The sequence below is a fragment of the Antennarius striatus genome, chromosome 10 (genome assembly GCF_040054535.1).
Source record: "Antennarius striatus isolate MH-2024 chromosome 10, ASM4005453v1, whole genome shotgun sequence".
Taxonomy (NCBI): Eukaryota; Metazoa; Chordata; class Actinopteri; order Lophiiformes; family Antennariidae; genus Antennarius; species Antennarius striatus.
The window spans coordinates 19,275,040-19,302,718 of NC_090785.1; the positions used below are offsets into that span (position 1 = coordinate 19,275,040).

At 40.7% G+C, this 27,679-nt stretch overlaps 1 protein-coding gene and 1 long non-coding RNA gene across 2 annotated transcripts; one reads left to right on the forward strand and one right to left on the reverse strand.

The window, feature by feature from the left end:
• On the forward strand, window positions 1-12,380 carry LOC137603177 (uncharacterized). Its single transcript, XR_011037235.1, has 3 exons — window positions 1-90; window positions 11,298-11,411; window positions 12,244-12,380. It is a non-coding gene; the product is annotated as an uncharacterized lncRNA (long non-coding RNA).
• Window positions 513-24,230, reverse strand: rab33a (RAB33A, member RAS oncogene family). The gene is made up of 4 exons (XM_068326416.1): window positions 23,810-24,230; window positions 12,226-12,366; window positions 10,285-10,365; window positions 513-7,225 (listed from the first exon to the last, which is right to left on the reverse strand). The coding sequence occupies exons 1-4, from the start codon at window positions 24,191-24,193 to the stop codon at window positions 7,001-7,003; spliced, it is 831 nt and encodes a 276-aa protein (XP_068182517.1). The 5' UTR covers window positions 24,194-24,230; the 3' UTR covers window positions 513-7,000.
• Window positions 24,231-27,679: the final 3,449 nt, after the last annotated feature.

Consider the following 27,679-nt stretch of genomic DNA (forward strand, 5'->3'; position numbering starts at 1 on the left):
CTGGCGTCGTGCCCAGGGTGTCTCCTGCCTCACGCCCCCAGTTTGCTGAGATAGGCTCCAGCACCCCGCGACCTGCGACATCGGACAAATGTGAGTATAGAAAATGGATGGATGGGAAGATAATTTTAATCAGAATTATGTTTTTTTGATCAAAAGTAAGTTTTTCTTGTCTTGAAATACATAAAAATCACTACTTACCCATTCAGCTTCTCTTTCTCTACTTTTTGTTGGACATCTTTGCAGCATTCCCGCCAGTGAAATGCAGCTGATTTTGGTACAACAAAATAAATGGATAAAACGTTTTGTTTATAGAGGATAATACTAAACAAACGTACTGCACTATTAACAGAAAAACAATACCACTGGGGATGTACCAGGTTATCATGGTAAAGCAACTGTAACACTACAGGTGAAAGCCAGGTGTGCTACAAGTTAAAAATCTTCAATGCAGTCCAAAGAAAAGGCTCTACTTAATTCAGGCTGACTGGCATTGAATAGAAGGTGTAGTCAAAATGCTTTTATTTGGGCAATTCTAAGTTTTGAAAAAATCATACTGTGTCTCAAAATGAGAAAATTCCTGCTGGTTTCAATCGGTACACGGTCTGTTTGAGAATTAAATTGTCTGGCCAAAGACAATGAGCTGCCAGCAGCCACATGTTTCGAGACAGGGCAGGGAACGGGGAGTCAGCGGGACCGAACAGAGGGAACTAGGTCTAAATTATGTGGGGTCACATAAACACTGACAGTAAAAGAGATTTTTTTATGCTAAACTTGTATGGAAACAGCAAGAGGGCGATAGAAAACAGAAAACACATGAAGAATGAAATATTATGCAGTACAGGGAGGGAGAGACTGGAAAAACAGACTTGAAATCTGAATTTCCTGTGTGTGGGAGGGAAACAGTAAATACTTTTGTCAGGACATAGTTAATGGCCAAAACAGACATGTTACTGTAAAGTTAATCATAAACTGACCTGAATGTCAGTATTCATAAAAAAACACTTAGAGAAGAACTACATAAGACAAGTTAAGCTTCTTCAGCACTTTTATAAGAAGTCCCTTTGAGAGATAGTAACAACCACATTACTTCTAAAATATAGTAGTAAGCAATAAAACTGAATCCAAACAACAAACTCACAGTCATAAACTTTGTCCACAGTTCTGACAAAATGATGACAAATTTATAAATCCAAGAGACACAACTCTTAAGGCTTTAATTAAAGGAATATTCTACTCGTTTGACTTTTATTTTGATTGTTTTCTAGTACTATGGGTAGAATGTATTGCAGTCTGGAGATAAGCAATGTTCATCATGTTGGAGAGTCGCTGAGCACGGTCTGCTTCTGCAGCTGATTTAATGATATTAAGATGCATAAAAATGACAAGTTTAATTAACAGTGTTGCCTGTGATCCATTTACAGAGGGTGCTCCTCATAGTCTGTTGGTACTAAATTAGAGGCTGTAACTCAAAATGAAAACTGAAAAGAAAAGCCAAACAGCAAAACCAAAAATAACTTTTAAAAAACTATCTTAACACTTTAACATGGATAGATAGATGTTTTTTGTGTTGTCCACTCTGTTTCTTTTTTAGTACTGTATTGAGTTTACTGTGATAAAATGTTAAAAATGAAAACTCGATGAAAACCTAGTTTGGATTTTCTTGAAAACATTGAGCTAGTACATCAGCCTACTATTGCTACCTGAAAATATTGGGCATAACTGTGAGATATTTGAGAGAGAGAGAGTGGTTGGTTTATTGTTTCCTTGTGTTTCTGTCTAATGTTTATTTGGATTTATTGCAACCCTTACTTCAATCAATAATTTAATTTTTTTTAACTGTCATTTGTTGTCCAAACTATCTTTAAGACAAAAAAAATGAGTAAAATTTCACATATGAGAAACCTGAACTACACAAATCATTTGGACATCTTTGATTGGAAAAAAATCAAGAGCTCGAAATGCAAACAATGAATTTTTTCTTCTCCCGTACCTTGTATACTAAGATTGCATCCTGACCAATTTGCTGCACTGTATGCACAATTTATTTATTAACTTTCAGCACGCTGTTGTGATTTGGGGATTTTTATGAGGACTAAAAACTACCAGACATCACCACATCTCTATGACAGAAAATTTGAAAAGTTATTAATCAATCTAAAAGAAAAACTAACTCAAAGAGTTAAAATGGGTATACACCACCAGCAAAAATTGTTAATACACCTTCTTACTTCATGGTTTTCTTTATATTCATTTTGGCTGTACTCTGTGGTCTACGTCATCCCAAACCTTCACCAATGGGTTTAGGTTGGAGGCTGCACTCCATCACTCTCCTTCTTGGTCAGATAATCCTCACACAACCAGGAGGTGTGTTTGGGCTCTCTGTCCTGTTGAAATATAATTGATGGTCCGTCTAAAAAGAAACTGGATGGGATGGCACGTCGCTGCAGATGCTGTGGTAGCCATGCTGGTTCAGTACACCTTCAATTTTGTATAATCCCCAACAGTGTCACCACAGTGTCACCACCAAAGCTTTGGTCACCACCAAAGCAACCCATTATACAGTACCTCCTCCTCCATATTTCATGGTGGGAACCTTGAATGTAGAGGCCATCCATTCAACTTGTCTGTGCTGCACAAAGACAGGACAGGTGGAACCAAAGATCTTAAATCTGAGGATGATGACTTGGATGAACTTCTCCTTCACAGCAAAGGTGACTCTTCCTGGGCGGTCATCATGTGAGACAGTTTCCTCATAGCTCTTGTTGATTTTTGTGACCACACTTGGGGATGTATTCAACATTTTTCAAAATTTCTAGACTGGCTGAACTTCAGTTCTTATTAAAGTAATGATGGAAGATTTTTTTTTTTCACTCAGCTGATTGGTTCTTGCCATAATACAGATTTAAACATTTGTCTAATATGGCTTTCAGTGTAATCAATCTGACTTCTGTGCAATACAATCGATGGTCCCAACCCAATTTAGAAGACAAGAAAATCCATTAAGTCACACGTGTGAAGTGAAAACCAGGCGACTACTTCATCGAGAGAAGGCCAAGGGTTCAAAAGTCTGTCATCAAGGAAAAGGATGGCTACTCTGAGGAATCTAAAATCAAAAAAAGTATTTAGGGTTCTCTGAATTTTTGCATTGCGACATAATTTTATATATCTGGCTTCATATTTTCACTGTCTTCAGTATGTATTTACAATGTACGTAGAAAGCAATAAAAATAATGATTGTATAAGTAGGTGTGTCCAAACTTTTGACTGGTAGTGTACATGTATAAGGAAAAGGGTCGGCAAGCAAACTCAAGACCTTTTCATGCAGAGATCGTGCAAAACAATGTTGCAAGGAAGACTTCCTCTTCATTGGCTTTTGAGTGATCACACTGAACAGTGCTGCAGTGAAACAATGCTGAACATAAGATCCATGACACGTAACACATTATGACTTCATTATGTTAATGTAAGCTTTATGGTTGCTATCTGAGAGCTGTTGCAGAGTTCTGATATCAGAAAAAGAGGGAGAACAGGAGTGTCGCTGTGTCAACGTGGTAATGTGTTTGAGAATAGTAATAAATATTGAATTTGGCACTGCCAGATGAGTTTTGCAGGGTATCCCTACACCTTGAACACTACAATAGTACATCTATAGGTGTTGCTTCTCCACTGAGTGATGTCCTCAAGCCGGATGTAACTGATGGGTAATTGTCTGATGAACAGAGACAAAAATTACTAGCCTTACTGGGAAAACATCAGCGGTCGCTCTTCCCCAGACTGGGCAAAATGGGTAAACCCAGTCTGATGAAACATCACACCAAAGTGCGCCATCTTCTGGAAAATGATGTAGCCATTACCCAGTGATACTTGTCATGAACAACATGTGTCTCAAAGCTTTAAATGGAAGATTTAAAGCTCTCATCTGCTGCCATGCTAGGATGATATGCTGAATGCACTGGTATGGGCCACCTGTTTCACTACTCAGTTCTTTTGTGATGGCCACTGATGGGTGGAAGTAGTACAGGAAGACCTTGAAAAGACTTTTCACCACCAGCCAGAGCCAGTCATGGTCATGGGCTTAACCAACATGCCAGCAACTTCCAGAGGGTCACAAAGCTAGTGTTTCTGGGACTGTTGGTGAAAAATTGTATAGTCTATCCTTATCACACATTGATATATATTACGTTGTTTGAGAGGCACCTCTCTGCTGATGGGGAGGTTTTCAACTGGATAGATGGTGTTGTACCTAGGCGCAGCCAGGATCCGGAGGAGGTCCGGTTTGGGAACCAAGGGATTTCATCTCTGCTTTTTGTGATGTTGGCCTCATCAAACCTGGACCCTCAGCATGCACTGGGACGGTTTGCAGCTGAGTGTGATGCGAGTGGGATGAGGATCATTACCTCTAAATCCGAGGCCATGGTTCTCGACCGAAAAAGGGTGGTGTGCTCTCTTCAGGTCGGTGGAGTTTTAATATCTTGAGGTCTTGTTCACGAGTGAGGGAAGGATGGAATATGAGATTGACAGATGGATTGGTGCAACTTCCGCAGTGATGCGATCGCTTTAAAAGGTCTGTTGTGGTGAAGAAGGAGCTGAGTCGCAAGACCAAGCTCTCGATTTACCAGTCAGTCTACGTTCCTACTCTCACCTGTGGTCATGAGCTTTGGGTCATGACTGAAGTGACAAGATCCAAGCGGCTAAAATGAATTTCCTCCGTAGAGTGGCTGGACCTACCATTAGAGATAGGGTGAGGAGCTAAGTCTCCAGGGAGGAGCTCGGAGTAGAGCCACTGCTCCTCCGCCCTAGCGTAGCCAGCTGAGGTGGCTTGGGCATTTGTTCCGTATGCGTACTGGACGCCTCCCTGGGGAGGAGTTCCAGGCATGTCCTACTGGGAGGAGACCTGGGGGAAGACCTAGGACACACTGGATGGACTATGTCTCTCAGCTGGCCTGAGAATGCCTCTGGATCCCCCCGAGGAGGTGTCTGGGGAGAGGGAAGTATGGACATCCCTCCTGAGACTGTTGCCCCCGTGACCCAGCCCCGGATAAGCGGTTGAAGATGGATGGATGGATGGATGGATGGCTGGCTGTATTATTAGAGTGCTACAAACAGTGACTCCTTGCATTACTTTTCTCCAACACATTACCGCAACTACAAAACAACAATATTCCTTGCTCTTTTTCTGACATCACCACCCTGTAATCAACCAGTCGATGCAAAGCTTATATTAATACACAGTGTTGGGGATGAATAACAGCAGAATAGACCATTCTTGGAAAGACACGCATGAATGGGGCCATCATGTAAATTTGTGTTGGTTAACTTCTAAAACCAGATACAATGCACAATTATTATGAGTGAAAAATAATAAATTTGAATCTAGCTCAGGTCTGTAATTAATAAAAAAATAATATAGCATTAGGCATTAACATTAGTACTGCACAGTCTTCCATGTTTTGCTCTATTTACGAACAGACATTAATTTGTACTGTGTACTCCTCTCACTTATGTCAGCTCTGAAGAGTGTAAAGATTTTAGCAAATTGATGAGTAGATGATAACGCAGTGTCTGTAGAACATATTTATCCGGCTTACATGACATTATCCCCGCAATTAGAATGAAAGTAGCTCTTCCTGTCTATTCATACTAATATTAATTTATTCGACCATTGCATCTGCTGTATAGTACCCACAAAAGAGAAACAGAGGAGAAATTCCAGGAAACATCCCAAAAAAAAAGTTTGTAATAAAATTCTGAACCTGCATGCACACAGTGTTTAAATGGGTCTTATAACTGGTTTAATTTGGACATCAGTGTCAGGCTGAAAAATTCACTGATGTGATTTGTTTTTCATCCAAATATATTTATAGCATTATCTAAAGGTAGCATGGCCCAGATCACAGAAAGGCTTTATGAAAGACGTTCATTACACAGTAAAGATTTGTTACGGATGACTCTCTGTTTCTGTATTGAACACAAAAGGAAAGCTGGATGGGCCTCAAAGCCAGAAGTCAAGTGTGGGATATGTTTATACCACAGTTATATGAGAATTAGGTGCCAAGTCTTGCCTTCTTTCTAGGAGGATGCATTTCTCCTGTACACAAGTAAGAGGATCTTACAGCATCTAAATCAATCTTTAACCTGCTGCCTGATAACCGGCTTAGCATCGCCACTTGGTCTTATTTCAGCAGAGCCTGATGTCAAGGTCCGGCATCAATTATATGAGCTCATCTGAACATTTTTGAGGTTGTTTTAGCCTCATTGTTATTCAGAATCTTTTTCATATGTTTGTGTCACAGTGATTTAAGTTAATTATTCTATTTGCTAAGTATTCAACCGGAGAGATTGGGTACATAAAAATTCAATGAGTCTCTTTCAGCCTTCAAAGCAGTTGGTTCTTCCACAAGAGGATGCCACAGTGTTTGAATGGTTATATACATCAAGATCTTATTAGTGAGTTCTTCAAACCAAGACAGAAGTAGCTTTTAAAGGCAGTAGATAAAGGTTGAGAAATGCTGCATTCAGCTGGTCAGAAGATGGAATTCAACAGAACAGACTGTCTTATGTTGCTGTTAATGATGTAGTGACTATATGGAAAACACCAAATCTGACCCACGTAACTGCAGACTGTCCTTCAAATGATACCTTTGTTAATGGCACCTGTTTGTGTTTGAATAAATTAAGAAATATCTACACAATGCTGCAGTCAAAAACAAAAAATGTGAAATTTCTGCATTCTTAATAAATGCATCACTACTCAATTTCATTCTCCCATCTTTCTATCTTCACTTCTCCCCATAGCCCTGTACATTAGCATCACCACTTCTTCCAATTGCTCCTCTTCCATGAAACAACGTCAGCCTAAATTTCAAACCCTTCTTCTAAACCAGACATGTTGAATTTGAAAATAATCTCACTCTCCTGTCATCCCTTTCCTCCACTTTCTTCATGTATACTGTAATTCTTCTTTATTCCCCTCCATTATGCCTCCCACTCCTCATTTTCCTCAACAAGGACAATTACTCTTTGTTTCAGTCTCTTGTGTGAGCCGGACTCTCCCGTCTTCTCTTTCCACATCTCTGTAGAGCAGTGATTTCTGGGCCTTTAGACGGCAGGCCAGCGACATGAAGATAGAGTCAACATTCTGACTTTCCTTCGGGTCCTTGGCTGAAGTCTCAAAAAGCAGCATGTTTTGGGCATCGGCAAACTTCAAAGCCATGTTAGAGGGAACCTGCAGAGCACAAATCTTTTGTTATAAACCCTGATTTAGTCTAGAAATGTGAATACAGTATTTTCCGCACCATAAGGCACACCTAAAAGCCTATAATTTTCTAATAAACCCGCAGTGCGCCTTATAATCCGATGCACCTTATATATGGATTAATAGTTTTATATAAAGCATTCAACAAAATGACCACCAAACCTCCAACGATTACAGGTATTTATAACTCCAGTCAGGGCTTATAACTTGAGAGGTTTTGGATATTTTTCATTGCCGAGAGCTCAAACCACTCGTAAAGGTTTTTGTGTGTCTGTAAGCTGAGTGAAACTCTGGAACAATCTGGAATTACAACACAAGAAATGCTAAAGTACTCACCAATTCAAACTGTTATATAAACATTGTGTATGGTCAAAATACAGGGAGTGCAGAATGATTAGGCAAGTTGTATTTTTGAGGATTAATTTTATTATTGAACAACAACCATGTTCTTAATGAATCCAAAAGACTCATTAATATCAAAGCTGAATACTTTTGGAAGTTGGAGTGTTTTTGTTTTTTTTAGTTTTAGCTATTTTAGGAGGATATCTGTATTTGCAGGTGACTATTACTGTGCATAATTATTAGGCAACTTAACAAAAAACAAATATATACCCATTTCAATTACTTATTTTCACCAGGGAAACCAATAGAACAGCTCAAATTCACAAATATACATTTCTGACTTTCAAAAACAAAAAACAAAACAAATCAGTGACCAGTATAGTCACCTTTCTTTGCCAGGACACTCAAAAGCTTGCCATCCATGGATTCTGTCAGTGTTTTGATCTGTTCATGATCAACATTGCGTGCAGCAGCAACCACAGCCTCCCAGACACTGTCCAGAGAGGTGTACTGTTTTCCCTCCCTGTAAATCTCACATTTGATGAGGGACCACAGGTTCTCTATGGGGTTCAGATCAGGTGAACAAGGAGGCCATGTCATTAGTTTTTCTTCTTTTAGACCCTTTCTTGCCAGCCACTCTATGGAGTACTTGGATGCGCGTGATGGAGCATTGTCCTGTATGAAAATCATGTTTTTCTTGAAGGAAAAACCACTGTACCACTGCTGGAAGAAGGTGTCTCCCAGAAACTGGCAGTAGGACTGGGAGTTGAGCTGGACTCTATCCTCAACCTGAAACGGCCCCACAAGCTCATCTTTAATGATACTAGCCCATACCAGTACCCCACCTCCACCTTGCTAAGTTGGACTAGAGCTCTCTGCCCTTTACTGATCCAGCCAGGGGCCCATCCATCTGGCCCATCAAGACTCACTCTCATTTCATCAGTCCATAAAACCTTAGAAAAATCAGTCTTGAATGTTTCTTCATCCAGTCTTGATGTTTCAGCTTGTGTGTCTTGTTCAGTGGTGGTCGTTTTTCAGCCTTTCTTGCCTTGGCCATGTCTCTGAGTATTGCACACCTTGTGCTTTTGGGCACTCCAGTGATGTTGCAGCTCCGAAATACGTATGGCAAAACTGGTGGCAAGTGGCATCTTGGCAGCTGCACGATTGACTTTTCTCAGTTCATGGGCAGTTATTTTGTGCCTTGGTTTTTCCACACGCTTCTTGCGACCCTGTTGACTATTTTGAATGAAACACTTCATTGTTTGATGATCACGCTTCAGAAGCTCTGCCATTTTAAGAGTGCTGCATCCCTCTGCAATATACTGTATCTCACTATTTTTGACTTTTCGAAGCCTGTCAAGTCCCTCTTCTGATGGTTTTGTCAACAGGACAGCAAAAAGACACCACTTTCAATTAAATTCACATGCAGTGTAATATTGCGGTTAGCTCAATGCTAACATAATATGGACAATCCCATTGACGGGCAAGTGCGTTAGCATTTTTTAGTGCAATACCTTCCCAGAAGGTATTCTAAAGAATGACAGGTCCTTGTCTTCGCGTCTTTTTGCCGTTCTGTTGACACAACTGTTCACTGCACAGGTAACAATGCATTGTTTCTTATGGCTGCCAAGCTATTTTGGTCAACAATGACGTATGACGCCCACGTGACCACTGAATGCGGAAGCTGCTGCAGCGCAGATTTTAGGCTTTTTTGACCAAACTGATGATGCTACACACATAAAAATATTTTTTCTTCTATTTTTCATAATGATGAATAACATACAGTATATGTCACTTAAAATTAACTTTACTGTCCCTTTAAGGCTTGTGTATTCTGTCTGGCAGCGACATGCTGTGAGATTCACGGTGGTGAGACACCGGTGTTAAAGTCAGTTCAATGAGTACAACAGCGTCAAATTTGCCAGTAAATTAGCTGCCTGACATTGAAAACTGGTTAAAATACAGTGCAGCCCTCACCTCCGACTGGACTACCGATCGATCGAAACAATATTTAATTAATAAAGGAAGACGAACGTCGGAGCTTAAATATCTGCTTCGAACTTCAGATCAGGAAATAATGCTATTCGCACTGAGTGGTCCACTCGTAGTGAATTTAACGTGTTTTTAATGTCAGGTTTTTTAATATGGCATATTTTGCCAGAAAGAGTGGCAAACACGCCGCTTTGTCTGGCTCTTACCTCCGTGAATCTCACCACGTGTCACTGAGAACTATAGAAATAAAATCAAATTTGACCATGTTTTTAGATAATTTTGTACTACAGTATTTTGTAGCCCTTTTATCAAATCTCAGCAGATAAGATAAGCACCCAAGCCTGCTGACTTCTTTCTAAGATGGCAAAGTGATCTAGCAATCAGGTTTCCTTGATGAGGCTCAGAATAGCGTCATTGACATAACGATGGGAGCCGTTCACAGTTGATTAAAGGTAAACACAGTCACGAATACTCTAGCTAGTGGTCGGATAGCGCAACTACAGCCACCAGTTTTTTAAATCTATTTCAATTTTTTTTTTAAATTATAAGCGCCTTATAATCCAGTGCACCTTATATGTGAAATAAATTATAAAATAAACAATTCATTAAAGGTGCACCTTATAACCCAGTGCGCCTTATAGTGCAGAAAATACTGTACTCATATTAGGCCGTGGTCCTTACTTAAGTACACCTACCTGTATTTGCTTCACAAGGTCACACTTGTTTCCCACCAGGACTCGAGGTACTGATGCTGAGACTCGGTGACCATTACACTCCTGGGAACACAACAGCAGATATCTGCACAAACTATCCATACTATGGCAATTTTCATGCAATGCGTAAATCAATATGGACAGCTGAGTGGAAACAAATTTAATCAACAGTTTAATACTGCAGCTACTGGGCATCATATACATACAGCACACAAAACACAGCAGTGGTACTATACAGTATATACTGCAACTGATGATGTTGTGTGGCCTCTAAATGTATCTGGTGTTATGAATAACCTGTAGAGATAGGAAGGTAGTTCTGGAGATAAACTGTACAGTTTTGGTCACATGGCGGAGGGCCTCCCTTCCCAAACCAGCCCAGTTTCAACACCAGGCTGCAATAGAACTGTTCTTCAGAACATCTACAGAAGTTGCTCAAGACTTTGATTTCATTAGTGAAATTTCCTGAGGATCGGTGGTGCTTTGAGATTTCAGGTAATGTGAATCCTCTGTCTGCTTCATCGGTTGGTGGTGACTCACTCTACTGGATGGATCAGCGTACTTTTGTCATACATTTATTATTGTTGTTGTTACTGTTATTACTATTATTATTGTGTAGTTAATCTGTACATGCGATATCTATTGCTTGGTCTGTCCGCTCCTGGAAGAGGGGTCGCTCCCCTGTAGTCATCCTGAGGTTTCTCCCATCCATTTTTTTTCCCTGTTGAAAGGGTTTTGGGGGGAGTTGTTCCTTATCCAATGTGAGGGTCGTACTGCTCGCAGTACACAAAGGTCAGAGGGATATCGTCCATGTGCAGATTGTAAAGCCCTTTGAGACATTTTCTGTGAATCTGGGATATATACGAATAAATAAACTTGAAACTTGAAGTTCATTTTCACCCTTCGACCTCTGCCTCACCTACATATAATATTGTTTGTAGTGCCTTCCTCAACTGGGATCAATAATCATCTCCTTTTTCATGTCTGCAATTCAGGATGGTACCAGGCCAGCAATTCTGCCACATCTTCTTTGTATGCATCAATGATCAGTACCATGTCATCTACAAATATAATGATGTCGGTGCTGTTGTAGCAGCCCAGACAGAAGGGTATGTATAGCAGCAGACTCCACACTTAACCTTACAAACCAACTGCTTAATATGTCACATTATTAAAAAATTACTGACTGGAGTTAAACATCTCAGAGGTAAGGGTCATGAAGGTCTCTTGAAACCTATTCTTTCCTTTCTGCTCAAATGGTGTAAATTCAAATGCAGCATTAGACAAACATTCAAAGAATAAAAGCATCACAGGCTGAATATATGCAGTAATAAATGAGTTCCCTGCAACAATTTCTGTTATTCTCTGTGATAACAACAAAAATGAAGGAAGGAGCTTGCTGCACTGAAGGGATGATGATGACAGCAAACAACTGAGAAGTAACTTGGGAACATATTTAATATTTGCCATCATACATTACACTTCCCAGCCAAGACAACGTATCTTCAGTTATTTCCTGAGTGTCAATTTTCATCAATTTATGAGTCATCTTTGTTGTGTAAACTAAGAATCCATTTTCATTCGGAATTTCACCTAAGCTTCATGGCGCCGTGTTGTGTTCTTGGATTCAATCTGCTACCAGATATTACACTGAGGGTTTTGTTGTCACTCTTACCAAAGTGGTTAAAATTGTTACAGCGTTACCATTTATAAATATGAACTACACTGTGGAATAGAAACTGTGCGTAGCTCCTTGGTTTTGGTGGTTTTGGGAATAAAATAATGCAGACACTGGAAATGAGGAATGGTGCCAAAAGAGGTGGGAATTCAGACTGTGATATAATGAAAATGTGCTCTATTGACCGTTTCTGATGTGCCAAATACTATTCAGATGTTTAATAATGTTTTAAGCCAGTTACAAACCTCTATCCATGTCTGTAGGTTGCGAAAGGAAGTCATCTTGGTGACATCGTATACAAAGACCACTGCGTGGACGTTGCGATAGTAGTGTTCCACCATGGATTTACGAAAGCGCTCCTGGCCTGCTGTGTCCCACACCTGTACCTGTAGAGATATACAAGATCAGCATGTGTTTTGATATTATGAGTATGATGTACATGGTCATTATGGCGTTCATCGTTTTCAGAATAATTTGTTTGGGCAGTGCCAGGGAGAATTGACAGCATCAAGAACAAAACATTACAGGCATCCATTCTCTTGATTCTAATGAAGAGCCAATCCACCAAGTGCACTGCAGCATTGTCCAGTCTGAGACAACACTACACAAAATTCACAAACTAATCTACGCAGTACGTGTAGTACATGTGGTATACTGCAGCCCTGAAATTGATCTCTTGGCAGCTTTTCATGCAGCATTCTGAATTCTCTACCAATATGTCAATACAGCACTTGTCATTAAAGATGACATCATTGATTGATTGTGTCTAACTGGTTACTAAGTCACTTTATGGAGGTAAGGTTACTTATCTTCATAATGATAAATTAACCTCTGTCTAGGGTTATCAAGATGTTAACAAAAGAAGGAGCTGACCCTTAGTTAGGTAACACCACCGCTGTAGAGCAAGAGTATTAATTGGGGCTGTCACTTTAACATGTTAATTAGATAAATTAATTACTTTGCAAATTAACGCGCTATAAAAATTAACGCAATTAATCGCAAGTGGCAAGTCAACATGCAAGCATTTTAAATTTAGCCCATTGAGAGACCCGTAGGCTGCAGTGAAGTCACTTCCTACCTGCACCACTAGTCAAAACCAGAGTGACTGACAACAGAGATGGACGCAACACAGGAGAGCGAGGCAAGCCCACTCGGACCTTTGGGCGGAAAGTTTATTTCTAAAAAGACCAAAGACGGGACTATCAACAAAAACACAGTGATTCTGCGCTGTAGACGCCTGCGTCAGTCTGCCCCAGGGCAGCTGTGGCTACACACGTAGCTTACCATCACCAAGTATGAATGAGGAGTGAATGAATAATGGATCCGATGTAAAGTCTTTGAGTGTCCAGAAAAGCGCTATATAAATCTAATCCATTATTATTATTATTATTATTATTATTTGTACCTTTTGTAAAAGAGAATTTTCATATCACCAAAGCAGCTCCAGCCTAACGTGTCATTTAAATGCAAAACATGTCAGTTGAACGTTAGCTTTTACCCTTTTAAAGGAAAAGCCTGTTGGCATCTTGCTATTTAGTTGCCTTATTTAGAGACATGTTATACCATTCATTTTGAATTACTGTACTGAGTCAGCTTTAGTATTCGTTTTGATTGAGAGTCTGCTTATGTGCCTATTTGAGACTCAGCCTTATTTTATTTCTGAATTTTATTTAACTGTATTCATATTGCATTCCTGAGAAATGCACCTGGCCCAATTGGTTTGCTGATGTGCTTGGCCTTTTTTTTTTTAAATTTCATTTACAAAGCACACTTAACCAATAAAAATGTGTATTTCAAATCTTTTCTTCTTGGTGCATTCCATTGATTAGTCATGCACTACAATTTTGTAATGTCCTAGAATTCACATTCTTTATTCGGGGGCCTTTAGCAGGTATGAGATTAAAATGCGATTAATTAGATTAATTAATTACAAATCCTGTAATTAATTTGATTAATTTTTTTAATCACCTGACAGCACTAGTATTACTCCTAACCTCCCTAGGCTGTAGATAGAATATAATAACAGTACTACAGTATATGCAGAGTCAGATATATTTTAAAAAATGTGCATGTGTGACTAAGCTTGGTTCGGAATTGTTGCATCTAGAATTGTTGTAAGAACTACTGTAAACTACTCTACACTCACCACTTGATCTTTTTGTCCTTCAGCCACGAGTAAAGTGTTGATGGACTGGACGTTAAGTAAAAACAAATGACAGACTGACAAATCTATGAAGGTTCAATCATGTCAGCAAAGTCTGAACAAATCTGAGTCTTTAAACTTCAAAGTTTCATATACTGTGGCAGTGGTAATTGCATACATCCACAGTCCAAGATGACAATGCTGGCCCCCACAGATCGAGGTTTATCAGAGACTACCACCAAAATTTGGGAGTGGAGAGGATGGAATTTCCTGCCAGCAATCCATACCTCAACCCCCACTGAACACTTGTGGGATAAGCTTGGACATGCTGTTCCTGTCAGAGTGACCAACACAAACACATTGCTGGTTGAAGAATGGGATGCCATCCCACAGCAGTGGCATACTGAGTAACATGAGGAGATGATGCCAGGCTGTTGTGGCTGTGTTTGGTTCTACCACACACTACTGACGCTCCTGTTTGTTGAATGAATAAACAGTTAAATTGCCAATATGTCGTGTTTCTTCAACTGTCAATCAGCCAATCCACCAAAAAGCAGTCAAAAATAGGCTGTTGTACTGGGCAGAGATTTGTCACATTTGTCATGGATACAACCCAGATATTTAGCTCTGCTGCTCACTACACAAATCCATGTTCTTTACAAGTGACAAGGGGAATAAACAGGCTTTCCAAGGATACGAGATGCATTTCCCAGAAGCATTAAATTTCCTTACAAATGTCCTTTTTTTGTGTTTGGGAAACAGACACAGACTAGAACAAGGCAGTCAGAGACTGCAACATTCCGCGACACCCTGAATTTAAAATTTTACCCTGACCTACTTTCATAGGTCAGGGTAAAATAAGACCCATGATCCAACATGTAACTGGTGCATTTTATTTGTCATGACGTTTCGAAGATGTGTACCTAAAAACGTATAAAAGTGAAAAGGTGACCTTGACCTACTTTTTCAAGGTCAAGGTTGTGATCTAATTTTCATCCCCTTGCCTACTTGAATATACCTGCAATGCCTTTTGTTTTGTCTTTCTATCTATGTTGTTCCGGAAACATGTGCAAAAATATATCAGGATTGATGTGGTCTTACACGTCTTATCCGGTTCCTGAGTGTACAAAAGTTGAAATCTGACTTTGACCTAGTTTTCCCTCATCATCTCATTTTCATCCCCTTTGCCACCTGAGCAACGTGCTTTTTGTTTCAACTTTCTATCTGCAATGGTTGTGAAGATATTTGGTGGACGAACAGACGGACGAACACACAAACACTAACAATTACAACGCATCACTGCTTCACGGGATATAATTACAATACATCACCTCTTCGCGGGACGTAATTACGATATATCACCACTTCGCTGGATGGAAACATTTCCCAACCATACGCATATATAGCAAGAATAGGACAGAATTCCATTTAGTGTTTTGCCTAGGACATGCTGGGGGGACTATGTCTCTCGGCTGGCCTGGGGATGCCTCTGGATCCTCCCGGAGAAGCTGGAGAAGGTGTCTGGGGAGAGGGAAGTATGGGCATCCCTCCTGAGACTGTTGCCCCCACAACTTGGCCCCGGATAAGCGGTTGAAGATGTATGGATGTATGTATGGATGGATGGTCCCATCTTTGAACACTAACATGCTGACGACTTTATTTTTGCAGTAAAACTTCTCAATTTGTCTTGAAGGTGAAGCTCCAGAGAGACTTTTGAGATCATTGCTATTATAAGACTGCCTGTTGCCTTGGGTACAAAGACTTGAAAATGTCATGTCTATTAACTGTTAATAATGTTATACGCAATCCAATACTGTGCATGTGGCGACAGCATAAAAATCACAAGGTAACATTAATAAAATTAAGAATCGTCCTGTAGGGGCCAAACAGTAAGTATCCCAATTATATGATCACCAAGACAGTTTAATGACGATAAGATGAGATGAGATACAGCATGACACTTAATTACCTGGACAGGCTTAACCTTTATAGAGTCTTTATTGCCCCCATCTGGATTCTCTCTAGCATTTTAACCAAGGCATGAGCGCAAACACGAACAGTAGAAGATTGCCGTTTCCAGAATTCCTTCCATCGCTTTAATGCTATGTGTTGGATTTTCACGTTGGCTCTCCAACTCAGTGTGCATGATATGCGTTTTTAAATTATTTAGACATGCTGAAATGATAGAAGTAGTGTGTGAGTCAGCTTCAGAGGGCATCTGGAGGTTGCAGACAGAATATTCTCCAGGGGGGAAGGGCACATATAAATCTATGTGTCATGAGTAAATTCACAAGGGAGAAGGAGTAAGCTAAGAACATTTACAAGGGTGGAGGAAACCTCAGTCTAGGGATAATAAATGAATAAGTAAAACTAAGAATGTTCAGTGCATCAACTAAAATGGTGCTAATACTATGTTGTGATACTCCAGTCAGCCAGTTCTCATACTGTTCTGTGAGACTGTCATGTAGCTACATCTGCCATATCCATTATTATTGAGGATGTTGGAAAAAAACACATTTTATTTCATTAACTATCTGACCACTATAGCTTGTACTTTACTTCTGCCAGTTGTTCATTTCCATGACAGATGGCTGGTTTTATTTGTGATTTTAAAAGACAAAACTGTTTCCAATTTAAGATAATTTAATTTGCTAAACCGGCCACTTAGAGATTGGCATCACCTTCTGTCTTCAAATGAAAAAGTTAAGGCATCAGGGATTCTAGATTTTAGTGTCTCTAAAATGTGTGTGGACGCCTAGCAACTATTATCAATTATTTCTCTTGTAGAATTTGGTGTGTGTGTGTGTGTGTGTGTGTGTGTGTGTGTGCGCGTATGTGTGTGTGTGTGTGTGTATATATATATATATATATATATATATATATATATATATATATATATATATATATATATATATATATATATATATATATTTAGAGAGAGAGAGAGAGAGAGAGAGAAAGAGAGCGAGAGAGAGTATATATGTATATACAAATTCAACTAATTCCCACCTATATATTTGAATGAGTTCATTTGAATGAGCTCACTTGAAACACTCACACTGTCACCCTTAAACTCTGCCCACTACTTGTCAATCGAACACCCAACCAATCAAGGGCCCAAACAATCATGGCGCCAAACCAATCACGGCGCATCTGCCAGAAGGAATCATGTGAACGATATGGTGTAAGGCATCGGGCAAGAGGCTTTTTGTTGCGGTTATGCCTTTCGTCCACACATCACTGCAGATATCTGGGACAAAGACGCTGACCAAGTGAAGTTCTTTTGTAATCGTCGGGTATACGTTGTCGGGCGGACGCTGTAACCGAAACGTTACAGGGAGTGCCCCCCTGCGACAAAATCCGCTGTGACGTTAGTGTGCATGAGATGTGTCTACATGTATACACAGAATGGACAGGGTTAAAACCGGCTATTTACTAACGTATAACAGCTCTATGTTTGTCTGTTTCTTTCTTTATGAGACATAAAGTTTATACAGTGGGCAAAAATGTTGTTTTTAATTAAAAACCAATAATATGACCCAAGCATAATCACTGGCTATACCTCAACGTTACAAAAGCATAATAATTGTCCTTACCCCAACCCTAACCACCCTCCCCTATCTGTAGATGTTTACTGTATTTTTATTTTCGTCATGTCCAAATGATCATTTTCCATACTGCCAGTGTGTGTGTGTGTGTGTGTGTGCGCGCCCGTGTGTGTGTGTGTGTGTGTGTGTTTGTGCGTGTGTGTGAGTGTATACTGTATACGTGTGAAAGCATTTGGAGTTGAAAGTAATTTCCCTACGGGAGTTATTAATAGATTTATTTATTTGATTTTTTTATACACACACACACACAGTGTACTACCATCACCAAAATCTACATGTTTTACATACTTCCTTATTTTGCTGAAATTTTTATTCACAGGCTTTCTGTAAAATGCCGCACTTCAAACTCTTGTCAAATGATATTTTAGTATCCAGTAGAGGTCGTACTAGAGCAAATGAACCCTCATGAAGCTTCGAACCGCAGTGAACCAATTGAGATGAAAAGCTGCAATGCTTCATGGGGCTTCGTCTGCCCATCACTAACTATGCATGGACTTCCCAGTTAAAATAATTTTAGAACGTCATTACTGTTCCAACAATTTTCATGCTTTTGAGCAGAGTCCAAACATCAGGAATGACACAGAAAACAGCAGAGATTTCCAAGTGAAACTAGCTGGCAAGCAGGAATAGTCTGTCCAGCTATAGTTTCCGTTTGGAATAGAAAAATCGATGTAGTATCCAAAATGCTCCTCGGGCATCTGACAAAAACGGTCTTTAAGTAACTACATACAGTTCTGTTCATGTAGTCAGTTAACAGAACAATCACTTCTCGAAAATGTCTTTTCCACTTGCCTTTTTGACAAGTGCATTTTCCTTTAACGTTAGCTCCATTCCCAACCTCATGATCATTTAGCTTTCTTTCTCCAGTTAGCCTGCTAACTTTCATCTACGGCTTCGCAATCCATGATTTGCCAACACAGAGTCACCATGTTGACTTTTGACTATGTTGAGTGCGCTTGGTTTATAATACCAACACATTTGTTTCCATTTATTTGGTATGAAGTCCGATTTTATTGTTTTATCATGGAATTTCCACGGATTTCTACAAGTGTGTGTGTGTGTGTGTGTGTGTGTGTGTTTGTGTGTGTGTGTGTGTGTGTGTGTGTGTGTGTGTGTGTGTGTGTGTGTGTGTATGTATATGTATATATTGATGTACACCGGTATAGATCAGTCTCTACCCCCCTTACTGTCCAACCTAGCATAACAGTCATCATAAGCCCCTTGTTTGGTCTTTGCTACCTCTACCTTCACCTTACGCTGCATCTCCCTGTATTCCTGTGCACTCTCCTCAATCCTCTCAGTGTCCCACTTCTTCTTGGCTAACCTCTTTCTCTGTACACACTCTTGTACTTCCTCATTCCACCACCAAGTCCCTTTATCTACTTTCCTTCCAGACGACACACCAAGTACTCTCCTACTTGTCTCCCTGATCACATTAGCTGTAGTTGTCCAGTCATCTAGAAGCACCTCCTGACCATCCAGAGCCTGTCTTAACTCCTTCCTTAAAGTCATGCAACACTCTTCCTTTTTCAGCTTCCACCATTTTCCCCTGCTCTGCCTTTGCCCTCTTCATCTTCCTCACCACCAGAGTCATCCTACACACCACCATCCTACGCTGTTTGGCTACACTCTCGTCAAACACTACTTTGCATATCTCCTTCAGATTAGACCATCTACACAAAATGTAGTCTACCTGTGTAGGAGTATACCTCCACTCTTACAGGTCACCAAATGTTCCCCTCTCTTCTGGAAAAAAGTATTCACTATAGCCGTTTCCATCCTTTTTACAAAGTCAACCACCATCTGTCCTTCTGTATTCCTCTCCTAGATACCAAACATGCCCATCACCTCCTCATCACCTCTGTTTCCTGCACCCACATGTCCATTGAAGTCTGCACCAATGACAACTCTCTCACTTATAGGTATGCTCTGCATCACTTCATCAAAGTCCAAGCAGAATTTCTTCTCCAGATAACATCCTACCTGTGGAGCGTACCAAGTAACAACATTAAACATCAACCTTCGATTTCTAGTTTCAGACTCATCACTCGATCTGACACTCTTTTTACCTCCAGTGCATTCTTAACAAACTCCTCCTTCATGATAACTCCCACTCTCTTCTCTTCCTATCTACACCATGATAGAACAACTTGAGCCTTGCTCGAAAACTTCCAACCTTGCTATCTTTCCACCTGGTCTCCTGGACACACAGTATGTCTACCTTCCTCCTCTGCATCATGTCAATCAACTCTCTACCTTTTCCTGTTGTAGTTCCAACATTATACGTCCCTACTCTCAGTTCTATAATCTTCGTTCGTTCCTCTTCTTTCTCTTCCTACGAACCCATTTTCCTCCTCTTCTTTTTCGACCAACAGTAGTCCAATATCCACCGGCACCCTGTAGGTGAACAGCACCGATGGCTGTCGTTGTTAACCTGGTCCTCGACTGATTTGGCATGGAAGTCAGAGATTTGATTTGCATGTTTGGTTTGGTAAAAGTTTTACGTCGGATGGCCTTCCTGACACAACCCTCTGTATTTATCCAGGCTTGGGACCGGCACAATAAGACGTCTCACGCTGTCACACTGTCACCAACTCTACCCACTACCTGTCAATCAAGCGCCCAACCAATCACAGCACCAAACCAATCACGGCGCATCTGCCAGAAGGAATCATGTGAAAAATATGGCGTACGGCATCTACTATGTTAGGAGAAGAAATAACTACACATGGACTTCTCGGTTAACATAATTTTACAGTGTCATAACTGTTCCAACAATTTAAATGTTTTTGAGCAGAGTCCAAACAGCAGGAATGAGACAGAAAACGACTGAAAGAGAGGAAAAGATAGCGTCACAAAAAGAGAAATACTACTTAGCCAGAACCAATGAATGTGGTGTATACAAAAGTATTTCCATTTACACAATGACTGATTCGGCCAAAAAGGAAACTCTTATATTTGCGACGTCCGTCCGTTTGCAAACAGCAGGGGGTGAAAACTTTTTGAAATGTTGTTGTACTGTCGTCAATAAAATGGGCAACACTCAACTGAAAAGGATAAAGTCAAAGCTACGCTTTACACATTTGTTAAGTTTCCTTCCAGCCTTGCTCACATACACAATCAACAACCAATCTATGGTCAAAACATGGAAACATCATCAGACCATCCAGTTGTGTTTCTGCTGCAGACTCTGTTGAGTTTATTAATGCTCCTCCGATGAAGACGAGCTGAATCCATACTGTGATATCATTCTATACGGATGATTTTGAAATGTCTCTCCACCAGATTAGAGACTTGGGGGAGATCAGGATGGCGTCTGCATCGTAATGGACGTCCTGTTGGTTTTGGTTCCTGGTGTCCAAAGCTCACAACAGGATGTTTCCAATTCTGGAAAGTTACATTATCAAAAACTTCAACTTTTATTGTTCTAATATAATGTAGAAATCACTGTTCAGGTAGTAAAGTAATAAAGAAGGAATATGTGCTATCATACATGACATCACCGTGTCTCACGCTGTATTGCAGCAAAAGCTCGGCTAGCATCAGTTGGCTATTGTTTAGTTGGAGTTCTCCACGTTAGCAGTGTAGCGTTAGCTTCATAGAACAAGATAGGTAGCTATTTAGTCTTTTCATATGTTGGGTACGAAGTCTGATATTATTGTTTTATTGTGGAATGTATATATATATATATATATATATATATATATATATATATATATATATATATATATATATATATATATATATATATATATATATATATAGACACACACACACACACAGTGCGCCCCAGTTGTTTGTGGTTAAAATGTTCCAGGAAACAAACATATGGCGCTTTCGTGTCTTACGAAAGTTTGAGACTGACGGAACGGATCTATTGGATGTCGTCAGCCAATAAAATGTGCATACAGTATCACGTAACTGCCTACTAAAAATCTGCGATAAGGTGGAGATATACATTACATATACACTGTATATATATATATATATATATATAAATAGCTAATGTGATCAGGGAGACAGGTAGGAGAGTACTTGGTGTGTCGTCTGGAAGGAAAGTAGATAAGGTGGAATGAGGAGGTACAAGAGTGTAAACAGAGAAAGAGGTTAGCTAAGAAGAAGTGGGACACTGAGAGGACCGAGGAGAGCAGACAGGAGTACAGGGAGATGCAGCGTAAGGTGAAGGTAGAGGGCCAAACAAGGGGCTTATGATGACTTGTATGCTAGGTTGGACAGTAAGGAGGTAGAGACTGATCTATACAGGTTGGCAAGACTGAGAGACAGAGATAGGAAGGACGTGCAGCAGCTCAGGGCGATTAAGGATAGGGATGGAAGTCTATTGACAGGGGCCAGTAGTTTGGTGGGAAGATGGAAAGAGTACTTTGAAGAGTTGATGAACATGGAAAATGAGAGAGAACAAAGACTAGAAGAGGTGGCTGTTGTGGACCAGGAAGTAGCAAAGATTAGTAAGTTTGAAGTGAGGAGGGCATTGAAGAGGATGAAGAGTGGAGAGGCAGTCGGTCCTGATGATAGACCTGTAGATGTTTGGAAGTGTTTAGGGGAGGTGACAGTAGGGTTTCTGACTGGGTTGTTCAACAGGATCTCAGATAGTGAGAAGATGCCTGAGGAATGGAGGAGAAGTGTGCTGGTGCCCATTTTTAAGAACAACGGAGACGTGCAGAGTTGTGGCAACTACAGAGGAATAAAGCTGATGAGTCATACAATGAAGATGCAGTATTTGTTTTGAGGATGTTGATAGAGAAGTACAGAGACGGCCAGAGGGCACTGCAATGTGTTTTTATAGATCTGGAGAAAGCTTATGACAGGGTGCCCGGAGAGGAATTGTGGTATTGTAGTGGCAGAGAAGTATTTTAGAGCAGTGCAGGACATGTACTGTATGAGGACTGTAAGACAGTGGTGAGATGTGCTGTAGGTGTGACAAAGGAGTTCAAGGTGGAAGTGGGACTGCATCAGGGATCAGCTCTGTTCGCTATGGTGATGGACAGGCTAAGAGACGAGGTTAGACAGGAATCTCCATGGACTATGATGTGTGCAGATGCCATTGTGATCTGCAGTAAGAGCAGGGAACAGGTGGAGGAGAAGCTAGAGAGGTGGAGGTTTGTCCTGGAAAGAAGAGTAATGAAGGTTAGCCGCAGTAAGACAGAGTACATGTATGTGAATGAGAGGTACCCAAATGGACAAGTGAGATTACAGGGAGAAGAGATCAAGAAGGTGGAAGATTTGAAGTACTTTGGGTCAACAGTCCACAGCAATGGAGAGTGCGGAAAAGAGGTGAAGAAGCGTGTACAGGCAGGATGGAACGGGTGGAGAAAAGTGTCAGGTGTGATGTGCGATAGAAGAGTTTCAGCTAAAATGAAAGGAAAGGTGTACAAAACTGTGGTGAGACCAGCGATGTTGTTTGGCCTAGAGACAGTGTCACTGAGGAAAAGACAGGAGACAGAGCTGGAGGTAGCAGAGATGAAGATGCTGAGGTTCTGTTTGGGAGTTACCAAGATCAATAGGATCAGGAATGAGTACATCAGAGGGACAGCACATGTCAGAGGTTTTGGAGATAAAGTCAGAGAGGCCAGACTGAGATGGTTTGGACATGTCCAGAGGAGAGATAGTGAATATATTGGTAGAAGGATGCTGAGTTTTGAACTGCCAGGCAGGAAGCCTAGAGGAAGACCAAAGAGGAGGTTTACGGATATAGTGAAAGAGGACATGAAGGTAGTTGGTGTGAGAGAAGAGGATGCAGAAGACAGGATTAGATGGAGGCAACTGATTTGCTGTGGTGACCCCTGAAGGGAAAAGCTGAAAGGAAAAGAAGATAGATAAATAGATAGATGAATGGACGGATGGAAGGACGGACAGACAGACGTACGGACGGACGGACGGACAGACAGATAGGTGTGTGTGTGTGTGTGTGTGTGTGTGTGTGTGTGTGTGTGTGCGTGCGCGCGCGCGAGCTGACTGAGCTGCAGCTTGTCAATAAAACGAAGAGGAAGGAGGAGGAGGGGGATGAGGAGGAGGAAGGAGAGAAACACCACGAATCAACATCCAGCCCATCGCTTTTACCTTGATCGTCTCTCCTTCTATCTCCACCGCTTTTTCCCTGAAATCCACGCCGATCGTGGCCTCGGTCTTATCGGGGAAGCTTCCTCCTGTGAAGCGAAAGGTGAGGCACGTCTTCCCCACGTTGGAGTCCCCGATGACGATGATCTTGAAGATCCGCGTCTGGATGCTCAGCTCCAGGGAGGAGCTGCTCATGTCCACTGAAGACGTGAGGCTCGGCGCGGCGTCGGTGCCGCTGCTGCTGGCGCGGCTCCGGCCGGCTCTGTGGAAATCCATGGACGATGTCAGGATGGTGACATTGTCGTCTGTGCGGTGTCTGCGTGTCGCTCCTTTCCCTTCTCCTCCGCGTGGAGCTCGGCTCTCCGCCTCCGGGGAATCGTTGGTCATAATGCCGGAGGAGGCGATGCGCAAAACGATGTGCCGACTGTTGTGCGTGTGTGTGGGGAGCGGAGTGGGTGGACCGGGTGGGTGAAGGGAGGGGAGAGGATGGAGAGCAGAGATGTAACAATACCAGCGATGTTCTCTGTCAGCGACGGGTTCTAACTGTTAAGGGAGACGCAACACGCAGGAAAATCAGATTTTGTTTTTAGGACGAAATTACTTCGCATCGAAAAAGACTAGTAGAAAGATGCAGATACATTACATTTTACTGCAAATGATGCCATTTTACTGCAAAAAAAACATGATGCTAGTAAAAACAATAAATAACTTATAAGTCACAATCATTTTTTTGTAAGCAACTTTTCATGCAGAAAAAAAGTCACGCATTTTGTTTTACACAACACACCAATACATTTCTCCTCATCCTCTTAGGTCTTTGCTCACATTTCAGATACATTTCAGACACTTAAATAAAGGATCATATCTTTCAAAGACTTCATGTGAACAACAAATGCAAGTAAATACAAGTAATTAAGACATGGAAGTGGAATAAATACTAATCTGCGAGTTTATGTTCCACATGGTAGCTGGTTAAAATACACCATATAGACTTTATGGTGCCATAAGCAAACTATTTCAGTAGGACAATCAAAACCTGTTCTAGTGTATTATTTCTTTTTTTACAGTGCTAACAAAAGAACAAAATAAAATAACATTTTCAATCATTATTATTAATTGTAATGGTAGCATTAATAATAACAGGACATATCATTTTTGTTCTGTCAGCTTTATATTTTCTGGGACACAATGCATTTGTAGCTATGGACTGATCTCCAGACAAATTGAGTATTTGATTACAGATAACATATAATAACGGGGAAAAAAATCATCAATATAACTGAGCTGAAGTAGTAATACTAAATCCAACGAGAGTGGAGCATTTCGTGGGGTTTGGCTGTCTAAATCAGCTGATCTGATCAGCTACAGACATTTTCACATTCCATAAGCCGACATGGCTATAAAGAAAGCATTGTGGTGTCATTGAATTCTAGGCCTAATTAGTTTGTCACTCCAGGAATACCAGAGGGCATTCAAAGCAATGTTATAATAGATCATTAACAGTGAAGTAAGTCCTCCTCCAAGTCCATGTGAAAAAGAGTGTTTGTTTCAATATTGACACAGCAGCCGCAGTTGAGGACTTTGGCTGTTTTAGCACGATTTTATTTTCTTTTTTTGCACACCCAGCCAGCATTGCGAGGCAGAATTAATAGCAGCTGCTTGTCTGGCAGGGAGGGCTGTTGGGTATGAGATAACCCTGATGAGAGGACAAGACGATGGTGAACGCATAATCATAGACCAAGATACTGGTTGTCTATTGGAATATTTGATGTAATGGTGAGAGTAGATGAATGGTCCGGAGGTCACCACGTGTATTACCAAAAACAACAACAACACCCATTCATCCTGAAAACCTCATGTACTAACAGTTAGTGCCATTTATCCAATGGTTGCCAAGCCTGAAGACCAAAAATGTCTAATTATCTATCACTTAACAATTATGAACATAGGGTAAAAAACATCATGGTAATAAATCCACTAGTAAATACTAGTATGGAGAAGAGTTGTTGACCAAGTGCCACCTTCTAGCAGACCCACTGATAGCCAGAGATGGACAGAGTACTTGACCCCAGTACTTGAGTAAGAGTACAAATACTTCTGGTCAAAATTTACTCCGCTACAAGTAAGAGTAGCCCAGTCAATACATTACTTGAGTAAGAGTAAAAAAGTACTTGCTTTTAAATGTACTTAAAGTAAGAGTAAATTCTTTTCTTTTTTTTTATCTATGATGAGAATGGACCTGACTGTCATCTTACAATTTTATATATAGTACCTTGTATCTCTTGTTTTAGAAAAAACTCTTTGAAACCACCTGCACTGCTGTGCTTGCCTGTAGAACTGTTATGTTATACTGTACCAAGCCTTCCCCAACATCTATAAAAATGGAAATAAAATTAATGGAATCATCAAAGAGGACAATAATGTCATTTTCACATTTTATTAAACAATCCCCCCCTTCCACACACACACAAGACCAAATGGAGCCATACAGGCCCAACCAACTCGTTTAACTGGGGCCAACTGGAACGCCTAAAGGACACACTGGTAGACTACTGGTTGAGAAACACTGCTTTACAACAAACTAAATCTCTGCCTTCAACAACTCAATGTTTACAGGAAGGACATATCCCAGTACCACAATATTTGTCTCCCCCAGACTGTCTGTCTCCCCCCACCTGTCTGTCTGTCTGTCTCCCCCCCCCAATCTGTGTGTCTCCTCCTGCCCCCCAGTCTGTGTGTCTCTGTGGCCCTGTGTCCGCCAGTCTCTGTCAGTCTGTAGTACTGTAAAATTAAGTGATAAGAGGTCTCTAGGTGTGACTTTTGTCAGTTTTTCTTTGGCAAACACAATAAGAATTTGAAAATATACTTTTTCTTGTCTGAGTCCGTGTTGTCCTTTTTCACTTCTACAAACTCAAACATATCTTTAAGATGAGGCCATGAGTTTTCTTCCTCCGCCTCATAAAACTCCGGCTCATCATGTTCATCAGATTCAACGGAGGCTTCTTCGGCAGTCGCCATTGCCACCATGGTCTTGTTTTAAGTTGAGTGGGTAGGGGATGACGTATTTCCGCTTTTACGTAAATCCCAGTGGAGAACATGTACTGTTAGGTTTCCTTCTTTGACGAACACTGCGTGTGGCCAATTGCATTTTACGGGGGGACAAAAAAAACCAACAACAGGCAAACTAAAAGTAACGAGTATTCATGAGCCTTCTCAGAAATTAACTCGATTAAGAGTAAAAATCTTTGCCTTGGAAATGTATTCGAGTAAGAGTAATAAGTATGAAAGAATTCTAGTATTTGAGTAAAGTAAAAATCCTCAGAATCTGTACTTAAGTACAGTACTTAAGTAAATTTACTCTGTTACTGTCCACCACTGCTGATAGCATCCCAACGATGTTGTCAGAATGAGTTTGCAGTGGGTCAAACTCCATTCATGTTATTTTGTGATTACCGATGTCCAAAACAATCAAAATAATGTCAGGGTGGTATGATATGTTAACGTTGTTACATCAACAAATACTCCATGGTAACAAAATACCTGGCTTATTTACACATACAGACTCCACAAAGAAAGGGATCAAACCCATTCATTAATTGTCCTAGCTGCTTCATCTGCTTGTGCTGGAGCTGCAGCCTATCCCAGCTGGCCTAGGGTGTGAGGCGAGGCATACTCTGGGCGCAACGCCCCAAAACGGATATTTGCTGTGAGTTAACAGGGCTACCCATTGCACCACCATGCTGCAGTTGCGCTGTTCTCATCTTGTTCTTTTTCGCGTGTTGCCTGATGGATACCACATCAGCTGAGATCAGATCTTCTTCTCCATGGAGTAAAGACATAGCTTGTGTGCTGTCATGACTTTTGCGTTTCTTG

Excerpts from the sequence above, each read along its gene's own strand:
- rab33a (XM_068326416.1), bottom strand. The coding sequence starts at position 24,193 with ATGACCAACGATTCCCCGGAGGCGGAGAGCCGAGCTCCACGCGGAGGA. Across the intron at positions 10,366-12,225 it reads ACCTACAGACATGGATAGAG|GAGTGTAATGGTCACCGAGT; the intron begins GTTTGTAACTGG and ends TTGTGTTCCCAG. Across the intron at positions 7,226-10,284 it reads ACCTTGTGAAGCAAATACAG|GTTCCCTCTAACATGGCTTT; the intron begins GTAGGTGTACTT and ends TGTGCTCTGCAG.